General features: G+C 47.4%; 1 protein-coding gene across 15 annotated transcripts in view; it reads right to left on the bottom strand.

Moving 5' to 3' along the window:
• The window catches only part of CACNA1G (calcium voltage-gated channel subunit alpha1 G), a 140791-nt gene that overhangs the window by 37900 nt on the left and 83430 nt on the right, over positions 1-19461 (bottom strand). For all 15 annotated transcript variants that reach the window (XM_062623522.1, XM_062623523.1, XM_062623529.1 and 12 more), the window contains 8 exons: positions 18567-18660; positions 17798-17982; positions 17227-17673; positions 11605-11705; positions 10486-10609; positions 7505-7573; positions 6444-6628; positions 454-580 (listed from right to left, as the gene is read on the bottom strand). In XM_062623522.1, coding sequence (XP_062479506.1) covers positions 454-580; positions 6444-6628; positions 7505-7573; positions 10486-10609; positions 11605-11705; positions 17227-17673; positions 17798-17982; positions 18567-18660 — 1332 coding nt within the window. The remainder of the gene's footprint in view (positions 1-453; positions 581-6443; positions 6629-7504; positions 7574-10485; positions 10610-11604; positions 11706-17226; positions 17674-17797; positions 17983-18566; positions 18661-19461) is intronic.

Raw genomic sequence — 19461 nt, 5'->3', positions numbered from 1 at the left:
AGGAATAAATACGTCTTGGGAGCACTTGGAAGGCCACGCTGTGCTGCTGGGGTGGCAACTGAGGGATACATAAACCCTTGGGTCTGAGTCATTCCAGGCTGTTGACTGTGGCAAAGCTATGGATTCAAAACCAACACACACTTCTAAAGCTGGGCAGAGGACCTTGATGGAACCAGAGGGGCAAAACTAACTCTACTAACTGGATCTAACCACTGCTCCTTCAACTATGGCTGGGAATACATGCTGCTGGGTCACTGTTGTTAGACTGCAATTGTTAATGAGATTTTAATGGCTGATGAATAGTGGGAAATCTGCTTCCTCCTCAGCCAAACAGCCCATTGGTTCAGTTTCAGGAAGGTTTATAGTGTGCTATCAGCATAGATACCCAGATGTGGGGCCATGTGTGCCTCCTTACCTCCTTGGGTTAGGTGCTGAGGCTTACAGGGGACTCACCTGAACTCCCAGGATTCCAAAGATTATGAAAAAGGCACAGCAGATGACCACGATGTTTCCAATGGGCTTCAGGGATGACATGAGAGTCTCCACCACCAGCTTTAGTCCTTGGGCTCGACTGATGACTCTGCAGGGACACGTAAACATAAAAGCTATGTTAGTTCTGTCCTTGCCCTGTTCTGCCTCAAGATAGGAGATGTGGAGAAAACAGCATTAGGGAATTTGTTAGAATGGCAAATAACTCCAAGATCATCAGGACATCTTGAGGTTGCTCAGAGCCGCATCCAGCCTGACCTTGAACACTTCCAGGAATGGGGCATCTACCACCTCCCTGGACGACCTGTGCCAGCATCTCACCACCTTCACCACAAACAATCTCTATATGTCCTCACAGTGCTGCTGTGCACAGAGCCCTGAGCTACCCCTCAGTATCATCACAGTCTCTTTATACCCACAGTACAACCTCAGCTACTGAACCAGTTGTGCCCACCAATCCCAGGCACCTAACCTTATTTCTGTAGCTCCTCCTTGTCTGGTACCACACAGAATTACTGTACTATACTCTCAAGGACAACACTACAATAAAAGGACAAAACTTGTGTGATTTAGAGAAGCTATGTCACCATGCTGGGCAAGATGAACGAGGTATTCAGGCTCACAGACCTGAAGATGGAGAGCTAAAGGACCGAGAAAGGCATCTGAAGAGGTTGCACACCTCCCTGCTCTTGATGCCAACCGGAATTAAGCATTTCACTAGCGCTGTAAATCAATTTGTACTGATGCCACAGAAACTGTGTTTTCCCAAGGCAGAAATAGCTGTCTGCTGTGTAAGTCAGAGGGATACTGGCTGGTGACTCCTTTGAACACTTGGCACTCAAAAGTGCCACAGAATTCCCCACCTTCCTGTTTCTGCCTGGTTCTCCTTCCTGCCATGGGAGTCCTCTCATTGCCCCTCTGTTTCTCCCCAAGCCTGGCTGCACCACCTGAAGCACAGTTGGAGTTTTACTGATGGGAGAGGATCCAAGTTCTCCTCCTCTTTCCTGCTTCCCAGGGGTGCTCCCAGGAGAGGTCCCCATGGATGCATGCACCTTCCCAACATGCATGGCCTTAGCTGGGACCACAGCCAAGCCTGCACCAATCCTCCCCTGCCCCAGAGCCAGCTGCTTTAGCGAACTGCAGTGTTCAGTGTACAGCACCAGGGCTTTGAAAACCAGTTGGCTTTAAACAGAATCCTGAAAAGCTAAAAATTATTATTTCCCTTTTTTCTGGTTAAATATTTACTCGAAATGTCAAGGGTAACTCATCAATTATCATTTAAAAAATAAACAGATGGTGGTATTTTTATCCACTCCCTTAGCAGTGAAGCACAAAATGCAGATGCTGCTGTTCCTAATGCCTGATGTCTCCTCCAGGTAGCTGCTGTGGCTCCCCATTTCAGACACCTCAGGTTTCCCAGTGCTCAGATCCGGGGTATTTTAGGGGATGAGCTGGGGGGTGAGATGGCTTAGGGAGCAGAGGGCTGCTCAAGACTGAGATGGCTCCAGGGGATAGTGTGGACCCCATGCAGCCATGGAAGCATGGAGAAGGTTGGTGTGAGATGCCAAAACTGCCTATGTGCATTACCCCAGGCTGAGGTCCTGGCTTGGGGCAGTGATGCTGCTGCTGCTGTTGTTCATTGAGAGGCTGAGAGTTGAGCTGAAAACAGCTAGCAGGGGCAACTGGACAATAGGTTGATGTGCCCTACTCAATGTGGTTAATCCAGCCTAACTGGCTAAGCAAGGGCTCCTCCCGCTCCATCTAAGTGTACGCATTGAGATGGACAGTCTGAAGCTGAATATCTTTTCTAAATCCTCAGATAGTCTAAAGACGTTGCCATCCCTCAGCCTCACACCATCCTGGGTGAAATGCTACAACTGCCAAACTGAGAAACTGAGGCATGGGAAGACAGCAAGTCATATTCTCAGAGGTACGAAACAACTCCATTCCAATGATTTAAATGGAAATCAGGTACTTTGGTGCCTTTAGGGATCCTCAGTATGTTCCGTCCACTGTCACACAAGATGGAAACAAAGTCAGGTCTTCTCAGTTGAAGACCTGTGGCAGAAGCTACTGGAGCATCCTTAAATTTTGAGGAACAGGAAAAAAAATCAGTCTCCAGAGTATAAAGCTAATAATCTTCTCCAACACTTATTAAGAAAGCCTATTCTAGAAATAATAAAGTGATTTCCCTTGTGAGATACTATTCGGTATCCAGCAGAGAAAGAAAATAGGAGGTTACTTGTCTGACTTCACAAAGCCATGTGTGTTGAGAAAAAAAAGGATGAGAAACTGCAGCATTTGGCTGCTTTCAGTGTTTTGATCAACCAGGGAATTCCTCAAACGAGAACGCATGAGGGTAAAAGCTGCCACCAGTTTAGCTCCACGCCAGAGCTGTTTCCAGCCCTACAGGGAGAGACGACTTTGAAAAGAGTTGGAAAAGTAATAGTTCTTACTAATGAAAACCTTGGAGCTCCTCAGACTAAGGGCTTGATCCAACGTCAAGGCAAGTCTGTACGGGCTCCTGCTGCTCTCCTGAGAGTCTGTTAACTCTCTTAAGAGGTGCCAATGAAATCCTGAGCATTTCCAGATTGTTAGTATCACCCTCAACATGTCAACATGCAGCATCCCCACACCTCATCAATGTTGCCCAAGTCCTGCTGATAGCAGGCTTTTAAACTCTGTATTATCTGACCCACCACTCCTGCTATTTATCCCTGACGACACAGCTGATTTGGAGCCCTCAGGGTGTTCCACAGCCATAGACCCACTGTTCAGGACAATTCCAGTCTGTGTTTGGCATGTGACAAATGGGGAAACTGAAATGAGACCATTTTGCCTTTTTTTTTCCTTTTCAGTGTGAAGAAACATTAATCCCTCAAGTTCCTCCTGGTTCTGCTGGTCTCAGCATTCCCAAGGCTATTAAACCCCTGGTGTGAGACACTCCAAACCCATTGCCAGCCTCATCGCAGCTGGATCACATTTACTGACGTTAAGCCCGCTAGCCTGATCAGAGCGCTCAGAAGTAGCAGCAGCACTTAGATGAAGTAGCAGATCAACATTAATGAAGACCTTCCCCCACAGATTTAAACAAATAGCAAAGATGATATGATAGATAGAAGAGTCTCTGAAATGACTATTTCATACTGTGATGCTATAAAAAGTGAATAATTTAACTTCTTTGGAAGTTAAAGCCCAGGCTCTGTAGAGAGTAAAACAACACTGAAGTCCATTCACATTAAATCTGAATACATTTTCCATTTTGATTCCTCTTGTATCTTCAGCTACAACACTTGATCCCAACAACAGCAGGTTGAACGCATTAGGAAGGAATGTTATTGTATAAGCAATCCCTCTACTGGCTGAAACATCAGAGGGTCATGGAAATATCTTTAAATGTCACTCCTTTATGAATGTATTTTTGGAATTCTAGTCATAAAGCTCGGCTGGAATGCTCATGGTTTCAATTTGGAAGCTGATAATCAATCATGCAATCAAAAGCCCATGACTGGCACACAGGCCAGTATATTTTAATGTCTGGGTAAAAGGCACAAGTACTTGTGGGTTTGTGTGCTGCATAAAGCAGCGGGGTTGTTTTCACAGGAGAAAATAAGAGGCAGAATGAGGGAGGTCTTTTGCAAGAAGAACTCCTTCACACCATCAACCAAGAAAGCCAACACAGATACAGTGAGGGCTGTCCCTACTCTTGAGTGTGACACACAAAGCCATGGCTTGGCTTCTAACTGAGGGTGTGCTCCCTGCAACCCTGTCTCCAAGCGCTCACAGAAAGGGAGGACAGAAGGAATCGGGTTATCTCCCCTGCTGTGGAGACAGAGCATTCGCTTTGGTCTCTGCCTTATACCTTCCTGGAAAGAAGAACATTGGCTTGGTCTCCATGAGGAGCTTCACGTGGACACAGGGACTGGATGTGCACGGTGTGCAAAGACCTCAAGTCACCTGTCCCAGCTGTCACCTCACATTGATCCAGCTGAACATCCCAGGCAGTGATGATGTGATCCCTGAGCCGCACAGCACAGCCGGCAGCAAAGGCAGAGAGGGCAGTGCAGGGCAGCCCAGATGTGCATCGCAGAGGCAGATGGGTTTCCACATGTGGAGATTTATGACTTACTGAAAAGCCCCCAGTTTGATGGCTGCTTTTTCATTTCCTACAAATCTAATTACAGGGGAATAGAACTGATTGTGAACATATTCAGGGAATGGGCTTGTTGCTGCCTTTTTACGTTTCCTTTGTAGTAGAAAGCAGCATGTTGGCCGAAAACATTCACACACTCTCTTGAGAAAACATATCAAATGCCAACAGGAGTGGAATAGCAATGGAAGAGCTTAATCCTGTTCCAGATGGCAGGTCTTCCTCCAGCCTGCAGTTACTCCCCTAACTGCGGAGCACTCATGTATATAGGTGACTACAGAGAAAGGCTCTAGTCCTGGACAGGCAGACCTATAGATCTACAAAGAAGAATGCAGGGTTTTTACTAGGTCAGACAGGTAACTCTAGAAGGGCTCAGCACAACCCAATCCAGGTGACTCTGGTAGGGTTCAGCACAACTCCAGCCTCTTCCTCTAGATCCGATTTAAACACACCACCTCAAAAGAGAAACTTGGACTCCCCAGTTCAGAGATGGGAAATCAATCCATCTCTTACCCAGAGCTCTACACATTATACTGTACATATTCTTAAACCAGGCCAAAAATCAGCCAGAACAGAACAACTGAGCAGGTCTATCAAAGCAGCAACTGGCAGGAACTACTCCAAGAAACCAGAGTTCACATGGAGATCTCAGGGGACACATGAAGTGGAAAAAAGTCTGAATTGGAGTCACATAAGACAGTCCAGTCATATGCTCGTGGAGCTGCACCGCACCAGTGGCACTGTCTGTCCAGATAAAAACGATTAAAAGCAGCTCACGTCCAAAAACTCACCAGAAACAACATACACATAGAGCAATTTAAGAGAATGTCTTTCATAGCTGTTGAGATATTTGAAGGATATATGTATAGGCACGGTCATTGTTATTTAGACTTCTTATTCACACAGGGGTAGTAAAACAACATCTTCTGTCAGAAGCAGGGTCCTATTTTTCTGTCCTGAAATAGAAAATCCTGACTCAAAGCAAACCTTTGATAAAGGAAGCAGCAGTAAGATATGACAGGCGCACAAAGATGCTTTGAGCAGGAAGGTTTATTAGCTGCTGCATAACAAGAGCGGCAACAATGGTATTAAAGAGGGACTGCATTTAGCATGGAGAGAAACCTTCATGCCTTGGGGTACAGGACAAAACAGATGCCTGTCTGGAAGAAGCTGGTACTTGGGCAGGTTCTTGTTAGAGGGGTGCCTTCTCCTGGGGCATGGGATACCGCCTGCTGTCAGAGCTGGGGGATCAAGCTAGCAGGACTATTGCTTTCATCTTGTCTGGGCAATTTTCAAAGTAAATGTCTCTGTAAAATTAGTGGGTAACTGAGAGGAAAAAAAAAAGCTTCTTTGCATTCTAGGTTGAGCAACAGTTGAGTCTCTGCTTCCTTAAAAATGATCTGCCACCTGCTACTAATTTCCTTCTTTGTTACGAAAGCCATTGACTGCCTGAAGGAAAGGGGGAGAAGAAGCTGTTAAGCTGCACTTTACACAGAGCAAATGAGAACAGAAATAGCAGGGGATGTGTGTTTTAATGAGCAAAAAGAGGCATTGATCGGTTTACTGCTGCACTAGGGGCTCGTCCCAAAACACGGTGAGCACCCGGAGCTCCTCGTGGCACCGCAGGACCTGAGGATGCTCATTGTCTGTGGAACAGCAGGAGGCTGGGCACAGCAGTGGTGGCAGGCACCCTGCCCATGTCTCATCACCCCCTTCCCTTGCACAGATGATGCTACTTGCAGGAGAGGCACGGTTCTCCTTTGGCACACACACTCTATGCTCATTTAGTTCTTTCTTTGCTTACCTTAAGGGCCGCAGCGTCCTCAGCAGCCTCAAAACGCGCAGCATTCCCAGGATTTTTGTGCCGCTGTCTGACACCATCGAGACCAGGATGTCGATGACGGAGATGAGAACCAGCACCCCATCCAGCACGTTCCAGCTGCTTTTCAAGTAGGCTTTCTCCCCAAAACACAAGCCTAGTGCCACCACCTGCCCGGACACCAAGTTGCAAGAAATTATGACTACTGCATCTAATACGTTTCTTCCTGTTAGCAACCTGCTGAGAATGCAGTATTTACAGATGCAAGTTTGTGAGTCCATTTGCTTCCCAATATAGAAGCCTAATTAAACAAATCAACAAAGTGTTATACTGTGTGAATTATAAAAATACCTCTGCAGAAACATCCCAGATTGTCCCTTACAGCTGATGTATTTTTAATGCAGCTAAATGTAGCTGCACAAAACTGTTCCTGTTTAGCTTTGGCATAAAAAGTTTGATCATAATTTATTCCTGTAGAGTGCTGGAGCAAAGGTTCAGAGTGGCTGACCCAAGCAATCATTTATGAGCTTTGCAAATAAAGAAACTAGAGAAACTTTCCAAAGAAAGAGCAATTGTTCTGCGAGATGATTATGAATTACACAAGAGAGATTTACAGCAATGGGTTTCTGAGCCTCCTGCCTCAAATCCAGCAAAGTGTTTCAACGTGCTTAATTTTAAGTCTCACCCTCCTCAGGAAAGCACATAGCTGCTTAGGTTGTTGAGGACAATTGGTTGTTGAAGACAATGGGTCTTACATGCATGGCTGAAGTTAAGCATGTACTCAAGGGCTTTGCTGAATAGGAAAGGATTGCTGAATTGAAGCATCCCATTGCTTGTATAATGGTGTAAATCAAGAGCAACTTCACTGAAATTGTTCTGATGTAAAACGTGCTCAGAATAAGGCATGTGGTGGGTATTTGAATACAATGCAGAAGAGGAAAGTATACACCTCACTGGTAGCTGGTAGACCTATGGGTTTTGTGAGTCCACAGTAATAAAATATCACTGCTATAATACAGGCACACTTATCCTCCACCTTCATTTACCTTAACTGTCATCTCAGTCAGGAAGATAACTGTAAAGATGTAATTGGAGAGTGTTAGGAAAATCCGTTCCTGAGGAAAAGAAAATGAGAGACAATATCTTATAGCCTGCTCTCTGCAGCTGTACATCTCCCTGTGCATATTTGGGTGGTTGCTAACTGTTTTCCAGCTTCTGTGCTGAAACAAGTTTTGGACTGTTTGCTCACAAACGGGGGACTCCTTAGAGAATCCTTAGAAAACATTTAGACAATTCCAGGCACGAGGATTCAGCACAGCCAGTGCCCAAGGCTGTGTCAGCACCATGGACAGGGGCACCCACCAGCACCTGCCCCAAAATCCATCCCCTTTTGCCCCCAAATTCCCCCATCTACCCCCAAATCCACACCCCCCTCCAGCATAAACAGGGAGGACTCATCCCCTTGGAATATGCTTGACACATCTCTACCTGCCCCTCACCTGCGGACGTCACCGCACAGTGCAAGTATCACTGAGCTCCCAGTTCTCCTAGAAATTGAGTCAACATTCGAGTGGCTGTGCTGCAAGGCAAGCAGGACCCATGGGATGCTGAGGCTCAGCTGGCATCACTTGTCACAGCTCCACTGAAGCCAGCAAAGCTCTGGGGGCTTATGCCAGCTGAGACCTGCCCCCAAAAGGTTGATTCTCTTGTTCAAAGCCACAGGCTATACCTGGCCTGAAGCCCAACAGTCTCATCTCCCAGTCTCCTGTGCTATCCACCAGACCATGCAGTCCCCACTGCCACCAATCTGCAATAGCAGCTAGTGATTACAGATGAGACCATGGACTGGTTCCCTATCTGTAGTTAGCAGAAACCTTTCTTTTTAATGATGATCATTAAATAAATTACACTTTTCCCTAATCCCTAAACAATCTCTGATTGCCTGTACTAAGAAATGGACAGCAGAAGGCTGAGGCTGGAGGAAAGATGATATGTGTGCATGTATGCATGTATGCATACAATTGATCCAGCCCCGGTTCTGCTAATAACGATTTTGGATTTATTTCTGCTGTTCCCTACAGAGCAGTCCTGCAGGAGATGCAGATCTCGCTCAAAATGAGATGCAATTTAAACAAGACAAAACACCTTGGCAACTCTCTCACTTGCCAGATCATGATTTACTGAAAGTGACTCAGGAACCACAGAGTAGCTTGTTTCCATCCAGGGTCCATAATTAATTAGGTCCTAGACCTTCACTGTGATTGCGGGAGCTGTGATAGGAAACATCTCTGGCTGTTAGCTGACTGCCACACAAAAGACTGCTGTAGAGGGGCAGGCAGCACGCAGGAGAAAGAGGATAGGGACCCGCTTGTGGAGCTGGAGATAAAACAGCAATGGCATAGAGAAGAGACTGAGGATATTACATTCCTCTCTGGCAAGCTCGTGGCTATTTTGAAGGATAATCTCCCCGACCCATGTCATGCACTCTGCAATGGGGAGTGCATGTTGGCTAGCAACAACATCCCCCGCTCTCATAAGCCAGCTGAAACTGGGACAGGGAAAGGGAACTCGCTTGAAGGAGCTGGAAAATCCACAGCTCGGGGAAGCAAAGTACAATTATTTCAAACAACTCAAGCTAAACTAACTCTCTCGGTTTCCAGATGAGAGCTCCCTCAATGCAGGTGGGGCCTGAGCACTCCTCCTGGCTCCCTGCTCCTGCCCCACAGCTCAGCATCTCCCATCTCCTCTCTGCTGCTCCCAGGCTGCAGTCCAGCTCCGCTCCAGCCCTGGATGATCCAGTTTGGTTCCCTTCATTATAACCTGATGCTGATCAATCTCACACCAGTCATCTCTGCACTCCTCCAATGCAGGGGTACACCACATCCTCCTCTCATATATGAAGTACTGGGGTTTTATGCTACACCTCTTTGCTGTGAACATCTCAAACTCATGCATGTCACACCATTCCCTTCATCCCTGTGTAACTACAGCTCCTTTCGGAGACAGTCTTGGTGAATGGTAGCTCTCTGAGGACAAAGCAAGGGGCTCCAAGAAGCATTTTGGATTTCAAGGGACATTCTCAGGCTGCCCCATTTAGGGAACAGCAGGGTGATTTGTTCCTGCTAGATCAGCTGGCAGGGAGTCCTGCTCTGTTCTTGCAGCTGTGACTCAGTGCACCAGCACTGCACGATAACCAAAAGAAAAGGATTTAGGGGAAGGACCACTGGGCAAACTATTACAGTAAGGAGGACTACTAGGGAGAGCTTAAAATAGGCACAGAGCAGCCAAGGCTCCAGTTTTAAGGTCTTACACTGAAGATCCACAAAAATGAACAGCCTGACACGCCTACATCAACAAAACAGGATTCTATGTGATATGAGCAGTCTTTTGCAATACATCAGCAAGAACCCAGGGTATCTCTGAGCCACAATCTATGCTAAAATAAAAGAGCAATAGGATTCTGCCCCTCTGACTGATGGATGTTGATGCTGTGAAGGTCTGGTTTGAGAAATCCTTCTGTAGTCCATTAAACAAAATTGTTTGGGGAAATGGCATCACAGTGCATGTATCAATTCAGGTCTTTGTGTCACAACAAAGCTGATACACAAAGGGGAGAAAAGAATATGAAATGAACAGCTTCCCCCATTGCTTTTGCACCACACATACGTGCTGGTGGAGAACAGATGGAAGAAACGAACATTGTGTTGAGAGAGGAAAAGTGTTTGAAGGTTTATCAGAGAAGGAAACAGAGACAGATGTCATGCTTACGTGCTAAAACCTTGATTGTACTGCAGAAATAGGATATTCCATCTACTGCAGGCCATAAGATCTGCTCTTATACTCTGACAGGGCACTGGATAGGGACCGGGAGAGCTGCTGTACCTCATTCAAAGGATACACAAGGAGTGTTGATAACTTCCCATTTAAAAAGAGAAAGGAAGTGAGATCAAGTGCACAGCAGTGAGGTCCAAGCCATGGGTGTTGGCTCCACGAGGAGCACAGGAAAATGTTAACCTCAGAAACTCACGGCACTGTGAGGCTCGATTTTGGGTCTTTCCATGGCGATGGTAATGCAGTTCAGGAAAATGATCACCAAGACGATATGATCAAACATCTTGTGTGTGATGATTTTATTGCACATCAGACGGAATCTGCCGAGAAAGGAAAAAGAAAACAAAAAAGAGGGCACAGAGACCAGCTGTTAATGCTCGACTGGATGGGGAGGAGCACAGCACCTCCGTGCATGGCAGGGGAGTCGAGCGCTCCATTTGCAAAGCAGATGAGCTGCAATCTCCCAGTCCCCTCCCTGGCAGAGCCACACGTTGCAGGCAGATCGGGGTACGAATAGGAAAGGATCTGAGATACAGAACTGGGCCGTTAACTTCACGCCCTGGTAATGTTATAGGGGGCTTTGGGTCACTTGAAACAGAGCAGCTGGTTCCATAATTTGGATATGTGGCCAGGTTTGGATCTGACCCCCTACCTGTTCCATAGTGCTCAGGTTTAGCTTAAATAAAGGAAGGAATACTCCCAGCAAGCCCGTGAGGGTTGAGAGCACATGGAACAAAGGGATAGAAGCTATTTATTGTGACAGATGGCTGTACACTGACCCAGGATTTATAATACCGAATTACATTTCCCAAAGTCTGTTTCTAAAAATCTCTCTAATCTTTGTGTGAATGAACTCCAATGCTGTCCGGGCCCATCAGCTCTAACATGGGAAACCCTCATTGAGCATGGGTGCATGTCCAGAGGAACACGTAAGAGAGCATAGAGCCCAAACAGCACCAGCACGGCTGGGCTTTGGGAAGGCAAGAACTGGGGGCCTGCAGGGAAAGAGAGAGGGGAGGAGGAAGTCCAGGCTTAGAGGTAGGTCTAGGAGGCCAAGGAGCATCCTTTGCTGTGTTGTAAGTTGCAGCAGGACAAATTCAGATTCCTCTGCCTAACCAATACCTCTCCCCCTTGCTTCAAACACTCCATGCTCCATCAAGTGAAAATATGGGTCATTCCTGGATACTCCTATCCTGTGTGACCCTCATCTAGTGCTGGAGTAGGGGAAGGGCTGGGAGTTTTGTAGAGAGAAGCAGAGCAAACCACTGTAACAAGGGCACCCATGCCCAGCATCACCTAAGCGCAGCTGCCTTACCTTGAGTGAGGAGGGAAGATGTAGATGGACCAGGAATCTCTCTCTTTGCAGCAGGTCGGGAGCCGTGCCCGTACCCACGCCTTCAGGCGGTCCTTTTTGCTCTAGGAGGAAAATGTACAGCAGAACAGGAGGAAAACACAGAGAGAACTGTTAAAACAATAAAATCCCACACTTCCAAGTGAAGGACTCAGGGCAGTTTTTCACTGAACACAGATCTCCCAAGTGTTCAGCAAAGCTGCAATACAATGTTCTCCCCACCAAAAAGGATCCCTCTGGGCAGGGGAAGGAGCTTTGGCAGGCACGTGAGGGCTGTGCTGGCCCTGTGATCTCACAGGATTTCGTCTTGCTTCTTCCTCCACACAGTAACTGCATCTGGCACACAGTTAGCCAAGAGGACAAACATAATAAATAGGACCCTTGCCCAGAGGACTGATAACCCCCTCCAAAATAACCTGCTCTGGTCATCCTCAGTCCCTCCAGATACTCATCAGATGCTTAACTGAATCTTCTAAGGGCTTTTATGGTATTTTTGTGTGTGTGTGTGTGTGGGGTGTTGTCTAGGGTATTTTCAAGGGTACAGAATACTTATGTCAGAGGTTATAAAGGGAGCAGAGGGAAGGATTCCTGCTGCTTCCTAGGCCAACCCCTATGTCCCTGCACCACTGGAAAGCTGAAGAAATCATCTGGGACCTGAGTTTTGCTCCAGGAACACAATGGTGAGCATCTGCCTCTCATTCAGCATGAACAGATTAAATGGGAGATTATAAAGCCAGAAGGGAACGCTGTAGCCAGGCTGACCTTCTGCATGAACACGGGCCATTCGACTCCTGCAAATTAATTCCTACTTGAAGCCACGACGCATCCTCAGCTGCACAGACTTATGCTTTAGATTGTCTCTAAGGTTATTTAAGGTCAGGAGGCCAGATTGTAAAAGCTTTAGCCAGCAGGTCAGCTGAAGACATCCAGAATTGGATGCCGAGGGGAAACCTCATCCCAGCTGCACCAGCCTCTGGATTAGGTTTGTCACCCTCTCATCCATAGGTCTCTGAGGCCAGGTCAGGATTTCTAATCCAATTGACACTGCAGTGTTAGTGCCTTCCGCATGGACAATCAGCAGAAGCCAGGCCAACACCTCGCCCACCATGCTGGGGCTTTCCCTTCCAAATCAAAGCACCAGACTGTAAATCTACAGACTGATGTGTGCAGTGTTCACCACAGCGCTTTGGATCTACGGATAAATAAAACCAAATCACTGCTCTTTCACTACCCTTATTTCTCTGCCACCACCTGGGCCTGGAATATGGCTGCACGGGCTCTCTGAAGCTTTCTTTTGCAGATGCTCAGAGATGTGAGCATGAAGCACTGCACAGGAATCACCACTCACAGCCCAGGAGCATCAGGACCCCAGGGCTGAAGCACTTCTGTTTATCTCACCCTGGAAACAGGGAGCAGGGATTTGTTTGGAGCCAAACTGTTAGCAATTGAAGGTACTCTGGACTGTAAAAATGGGATTCGTTAGGGTAATTGAGTGGAATGGGGGAAGTGCTTTCTGTTCCTCTACGCACTCAGCCAGGGGTCTCATTAGCAATGGGTAATAACTGGTGTAATGTCCGTTTTAATGAAAGCACTTGGTGACAACCTGAACCCTTCATAAAATGAAAACCACCTTGTGAAAATAACAAGAAAAGTTTGAATAACAACAAAAGACAAGAGCTTTCTGCCCCTCTCCTTTAGCTGCCTGTCCTTCCCTCACCTTCTATGCCACAGCACACCAGTAGGTTTTGGCCACGTCTTGGCTCTTTTCACATCACTCTTCCAACTCCAGGCGAGGAGTCAGAACTGTTCCCTTCTCTCTAAACTGTATTTAACAGTGTATGCATCCTTGGGGTTGTGTTATCCCTTCAAGCAGCCTAGTTAGTTTAATCATCCATAGATTTAACAAAGGTAAATAAATGGGTAAAGATCAAGTGTCTGCTCAAAGTTGTGGTGAGAACAGTGATTGCTGCCCCTGCCTCTGGACATGGAGTAATAGCTGCGGCTCAGTCCAATTCATTTTGCAAGTTGGCAGGTTTCCAGAAGTATCTATTATTCAAAGCAGTTCTGGTATTTATCATGGGGATTTGTAGTGAATAGTAATGCGTCAGCAGCACAGAATGCTTCTTTATATTCCTTTTGTCCAATTCTAATGCCAAAGATATTTTGGGGTTTGGCTAATTGTTGCAGCTTGCAGTTCATGGGCTAAATCAGATAACAAAGGCAAAAAGTGATCTTCCGTCATGTCTCTGTATTCAGCTGTGGTAGAGTGAGGGCAAGCACCAGGGTTTGGCTGGGGACAGCTCAGCCAGGGTGCAGCCCGTCTGCTCTGTATGGGGTCAAGTACATCCACAGAAATCTAAAGGCAAAGGAATTATTCCAGATTTCCACCAGTGGAACAACGCAGTTCAGTTAATTTGAGCCAAATGTAAGATATTTGTGAAATAAAACCTGAGCATTTCCAGCCTAAGTCCCATCAAATGCTTTCTCCACCAGGTCCAAGCACACATCGACTGCTTACAATCAGGCTGATTGCTGCTTAAGCCTGCATTATGTTCAAAGTGATCTATCAATTATGTGGTTTAAATCATATCTGTTTGTTCATAAAACACACCTGGACAGGATGAATAAAGACGTGGGGGGAGAAAGGAACTACCCTTTAATTCAGTTGCTTAGAACTTAGACAAAATCTCGCTGGATAAGACCACCCAAACTCCCCCCACCACACGCAGCCAGGGGCTAGCAGGCAGCAGCAGTGCTGCCTTCACCTGGCAGTGTGCTAACAGGGCCCTCTGATCCCACACCAAGGAGAGCTGCTGATAAATAGCTCTTTTTTTTTTCGCTAGGACTTTCAGATATTAATGTACTCCTGAGGGCAGGATGAGAGGCAGTTGACATTAAAAGATGACTGATGCACTCCTCAGAGTAAAGGGAGAGGCTTGGATTTATAAAAAGATTTATTATGAGGAATAGGGGGGAACTGCTGAAAAATGCTCTGTGAACGGCAACAGACCTCCAGGCAAGCTGTAAGCTGCAAAGAAGCACTCAGGACCTGATTATTTAGTATTAAATATGAAGCAGGAGCAGGAGGAGAGGGTTTGGGATGCGGCTGGACCGCATGCCATGGAAATAGGCAAAGGGGAAAGGAGCTGCAATTGCAATGTGCAATTAGGTTTTAGGGAGGAAGGGACACATTTGGTTGCAGATTCAATATTTCTTTCACTTTGTGCTCCGAGCACTCAGTAATTTAGGCAGAAAAGCACCCAAAAGAATGCAAAATCTAGCAGACATGAACAGCAAAGACCTTGCAGCAGATCCCTGATCTCGGTCCCAGCCACGTGAACCCCACCAGGCAGCAGATCTGCATTCAGGCAATGAAAAGGGTATTTCAGTCCCCTGATTTTATACTTCTGGGGCCTGATTCTGGCTGCTCACAGAGATGTAAATTCAGAATAAACTCACTGAAGGCAGCAGAGCAGCACTAATATAACAGGAGCCTGGGAGATCCAAACGAAGCCTTTGCACTTCCTTTCATTTCTACGCAGAGGCAATCAAAACCAGGCAGCAAGGAGAGATGTGAAGCTTTGTTGCAGAAGGGCATATTTAGGATTACTTTGATCCGAATAACAGTCGAGTTCTTTTCTTCTTTTGTTGGTGGGGGAGTTCTGAATTTGATTTTTTCCCATTTAAAAAATAATTACTTTTTTCCCCTGCCTTTGTCAAGGCTAATTTAGGGGAAACGAATCCCCTGAAACGTCATGAGAATATCACAAAGGGAAGCTCCACAACCTGAGGGCTCATTTTGCTAATTTAAGCAATATTTTCCCATCCATCTGGTTTAGTGATTTCCAGTGAAGACGTATTTTTGCACATAGAGAAAAGCACCAGCTGTGGATGTCCCAGTTGTGGCTTATGGGTGAGGGCACAATTTATTTACCCTCTTTTGCCTATTCTTTCCCTAGACATTTGCTTCTGGCCACTCCATGAGAGAGGACTGAGGGACCTTTGGTCTAACCTTAAGTGGCCAGACCTTGGTACACAGCAGACAATGTTTGGTTTAAACTAAAAGTAGCTGTTATAATAAAGATTAAACACATGCATCTCGCTCAAGCTTATTGCCAGCACTGGCTGATGGGACAAAAGAATAGGGACATGTCCCATCACACCATGTACAGCACAAGGGAGGCTGCTGAATTCTGAGCTTGTGGGGAATAGGAAAGAACCTGTGGGATGTTTGGACCAGATGATCTGGAAAAGGGAGATGCTGGAGCATGAAAAAGAAATCCCTAGCTAACAATAAGGAGCATGGGCTCTTGATTACTTTTAATTGTGCTTTTCCCAAAAATAATTACTGCTCCTTTTCTCAAAAATTAAATTTATTTTATGGAGGTTAAAAATCAGGTTAAGACAACCAGTAAAAATCCCAGGCTGAGGATCCATGCTGGAGGTGTAATGGGATAATGGCTTTTTTTTAAAGGCGGTTCATGGCTTAGTGACTCCATCCTGCCAGCATTAACCCTCTTCCTCCTCCTGTTCCTTCTCTGGAGTCACCTCTGCCTTTTGCACCCCTTTGCATGCTCCACATTCCATTTTCATTCAACAATCTCCATGAAATACAGTAAAATCATGTCCATAAGCACAGCTTTCCTGCTCTCAGTACTGCCCTGGTTACCATCACATGGATCTACCCAAAAGCCATCTGCTTCACCGACAGAAAGAGTTACCCCTTGGGATAACACATTAGACGATCAGATGTTTAAGCTTGAGAACAAGGTGAAGTGAAACAAAGAGGTAACCTGGAAAGAGCAGGAAACAGCCCAAAACCAGCCCAGGGACATCCCGACACAAGTGTGACAGCCAGCACTGCTGCCCAGCTCAAGCCCCTCTCATCCAGCCATGCAAAACACCTTGGAAAAGCAGACAAATTCCTCTTATTCCCTTAATACACAAGCATTCACATGGAAAAAGAGCCAGGGACCCTTGTCCCTCCCCTTTGCTTGCAGCCCTTTTAGTTAATATTTCCTAAATGGCACTTTTCAGCCCTTGAAAGACACACACTTATTGGCCTAATGCCTCTTCCCTATGGAAATTAATGCAGAGCCTTGAACCCTGCCCTTTCCTTGCCTGTGGATGTCAACAGAAATTGTCTGCTGCTGTGTGTGAGGGCAAAAAGCTGAATAACGGTTAGAGAGCAGGGAAAGTTACTTGGTTTGGGTTTTTCTTAAAGAAAAAATAAAACCAGGAAAGCATATCCAACCGAACTATTGTATTGGATATGCCTCCAGGAGACAGCCTTTGCTCTGCACCTTCTAGTGGAAACTGGGGAGTTTTGTCCTGATCTCTCCATCATGAACCAGCTGATGCTGCGCTGAAATACTTAATATGATGACAACTCTATTTCTGATGGCATTCACAGCCCAGAGACCTTCTGGTGTTCTTCTGGGGCACTCAGTCTGGCGTGGTGGTGATGGTGAGACCTAGTCCCTGCACAGGCCATTGCTTTGCACCCACTCATGCTCTCCTGGGACAAGTACAAGCATCACTTTGACAAGGAAAAAAGGCCAAAATAAGCACTTGGTATCTCCTTACCATGTTGCCTTCATCATCACCATCATCACAGTCCTGTCGGGGGTCATCCAGGTGGAGCTGGTGCAGCAGCAGGCCCGGAGAGGTCTTCCCATTGCAGTCCTGGTGCTCGGAGGTGGTGGTTCGGCTGCTGTGCATGCTGCTGGTCCGGTACAGGGAAGGCACCTGCAGAGTATCCTGGAGGTCGAAGGAGCCTTTTGTTTCCAGCGACTCCATGCGCTGAGGCAAAGAGCCATTGAAGCTGCCGGCCCGGCTGGAGCGCTCCTCATCCGAGCTCTCCCCTTCCTCCGAGCTCTCCTTCCCTTCCCCGGAGAGGAGGGACCTGCGCTCTCCGCTCTGCCCGCGGCGCTTGAGGCTGGGGGCTCTGCCGATGCTGTTCCAGCTGGAGCGGCGGCTGTTCCAGCTGCTGCTGGCGCGCCAGGGGCTGTGCGGGGAGCTGCGGGCACTGGGCTGCGGGAAGGACAGGGAGAGCATCAGCCCCGTGCCACCCGCCCCGTGCTGGGGCGGATGGATGGACAGCCCCACAAGACCAATGGATGTGCGGAGCATCCGCAGGAGGAGGTGATGGGAGTACCGGGGACTTGAGCTCGTAGGCAGCGGGGTCCATGGAGACGCCGCTGGCCCGGCGCGACTCGTAGCCCTGTGCTGAGTCTCCGAACATGGCACTCTTGGGCATGGGCATCGGTGTGGCAGCGGTGTGTATGATGAGCGGTGGGGTCAGGCTCTTCTTCAGCTCTGGGTAATCAGTCAGGGCCACCACTGGAAGATACAAGTGGGTTTGAGGTGTTGCACCTCAAAGTGAACATCTACAATGTTCTGCTATGGACAGGCAAAGCTGCACAGGGATGGCTCCACTCCAGGAGTCAGGAGGATAAAAAACACTTCTGGAGAGCTGAGAGCCCATCCTTCAGCCTGTCAGGTGGATGCAAATCCACATTGGGATCAGGTGCCAATGGGACTGGGCGCAATGGGCGAGGAGGCTGTCATCTGCTGCCCCTAACCTTCCAAACAACACCCACCAGCTCCATCCCTGGGCTGCTGCTTACCCATGCTCACTCCCTCCATCCTCCTTCTTTGCAGTTCCTTCATTTATGCCTCTGCAGAGACACCCTGAATGCCCAGACCATGGGCTCAGCAGGGAGATTACAGCCCAAATGCCATCATGTCTCTCTGTCTGCATCCCACAGTCCCACCCCACGCCACAAGCCTGCTGCAACGTCAAGCATGCCACAGCTTGGAATACACCATTCTCTCCTGGAGGGCCTTTCCCTTTGGGACACATTGTTTTCCCAGCAAAACGAGGTATCTGTGGAAGGGCCTGACCTCCTGGGGGTGTTACTCACAGGCTGGATTTGACAAGTTTTTCTTAAGTCCTGCCTCCTCTTCCAGGCTGCGGTGATAGAGATCCCCCTCCGAATCAGACTTGGAAGCATCACCCTGGGGCAAAACAGAAGGGCTTCAGCAAGGAGGGTGATGGGCCACCGTGCATGGAAACCCCTCTGAAAAAATGGATATTCCCGTCTCCAACACCACACCTACGGATCCACTGAATTTCGTACCACGATGCAACATCACCTTTCACAAAATGACGCATGCACATATTTATACCACAGACTAATTAACCTCCTACCAGGAAGACAGACTGCCTCTGGCTCCAAACGCGGCCCCAGAAAGGGATCAGGAAAAAGAAACCAACCATTGCTGAGTTTTTGCTGCTGGAATTGCATTCTGGGCAGATATTAGGGAACGGCAGACATCTGATGAGCAATTTCAGGGCAAAAGTTGACCCTATTCATCTCAATTTATGCACCATGGCTTAAAACTCCCTGTGTGTAGCTCTTTCCAGTGATGCTTCAATGAAGCAATCCAGGGTTCAGAAAGGGCACAAAGGACCCTGAGTTTCCAATGGGGACATGTCGATGGATGCCCCACCAGCACAAAACCTGATAGTGACTGCCATGGGTGGCCATTCCCCTCCCAGCTGCGACACACAACAGAAGCAGAAGCTTTGGGGATTTATGCTGTATCATTTGTGGGATTTAGATTCCTCTGTAGCATTTCAAACACTGGGGTTGAGCAAGAGCTGCCTGCTCTGACATGTGCCCAAAGGGAAGGGAGAGAAGTTTATCATTGCTCGCAGTGTGGTGCCTGAGCTCTGTGGCATGGACCTGGTTAGGGATGTCCCTGTGCACCCCACTGATTCTGTCCGTTGGCACTGCAGAAAGGTGCTTAGGGTGT

This window comes from Pezoporus occidentalis, unplaced genomic scaffold, assembly GCF_034315485.1.
Source record: "Pezoporus occidentalis ecotype Australia unplaced genomic scaffold, CSIRO_AGI_Poc_V1 ctg254, whole genome shotgun sequence".
NCBI lineage: Eukaryota > Metazoa > Chordata > Aves > Psittaciformes > Psittacidae > Pezoporus > Pezoporus occidentalis.
Note: the sequence above shows the minus strand (reverse complement) of the source record. Positions and strands in the feature narration are given on the sequence as shown.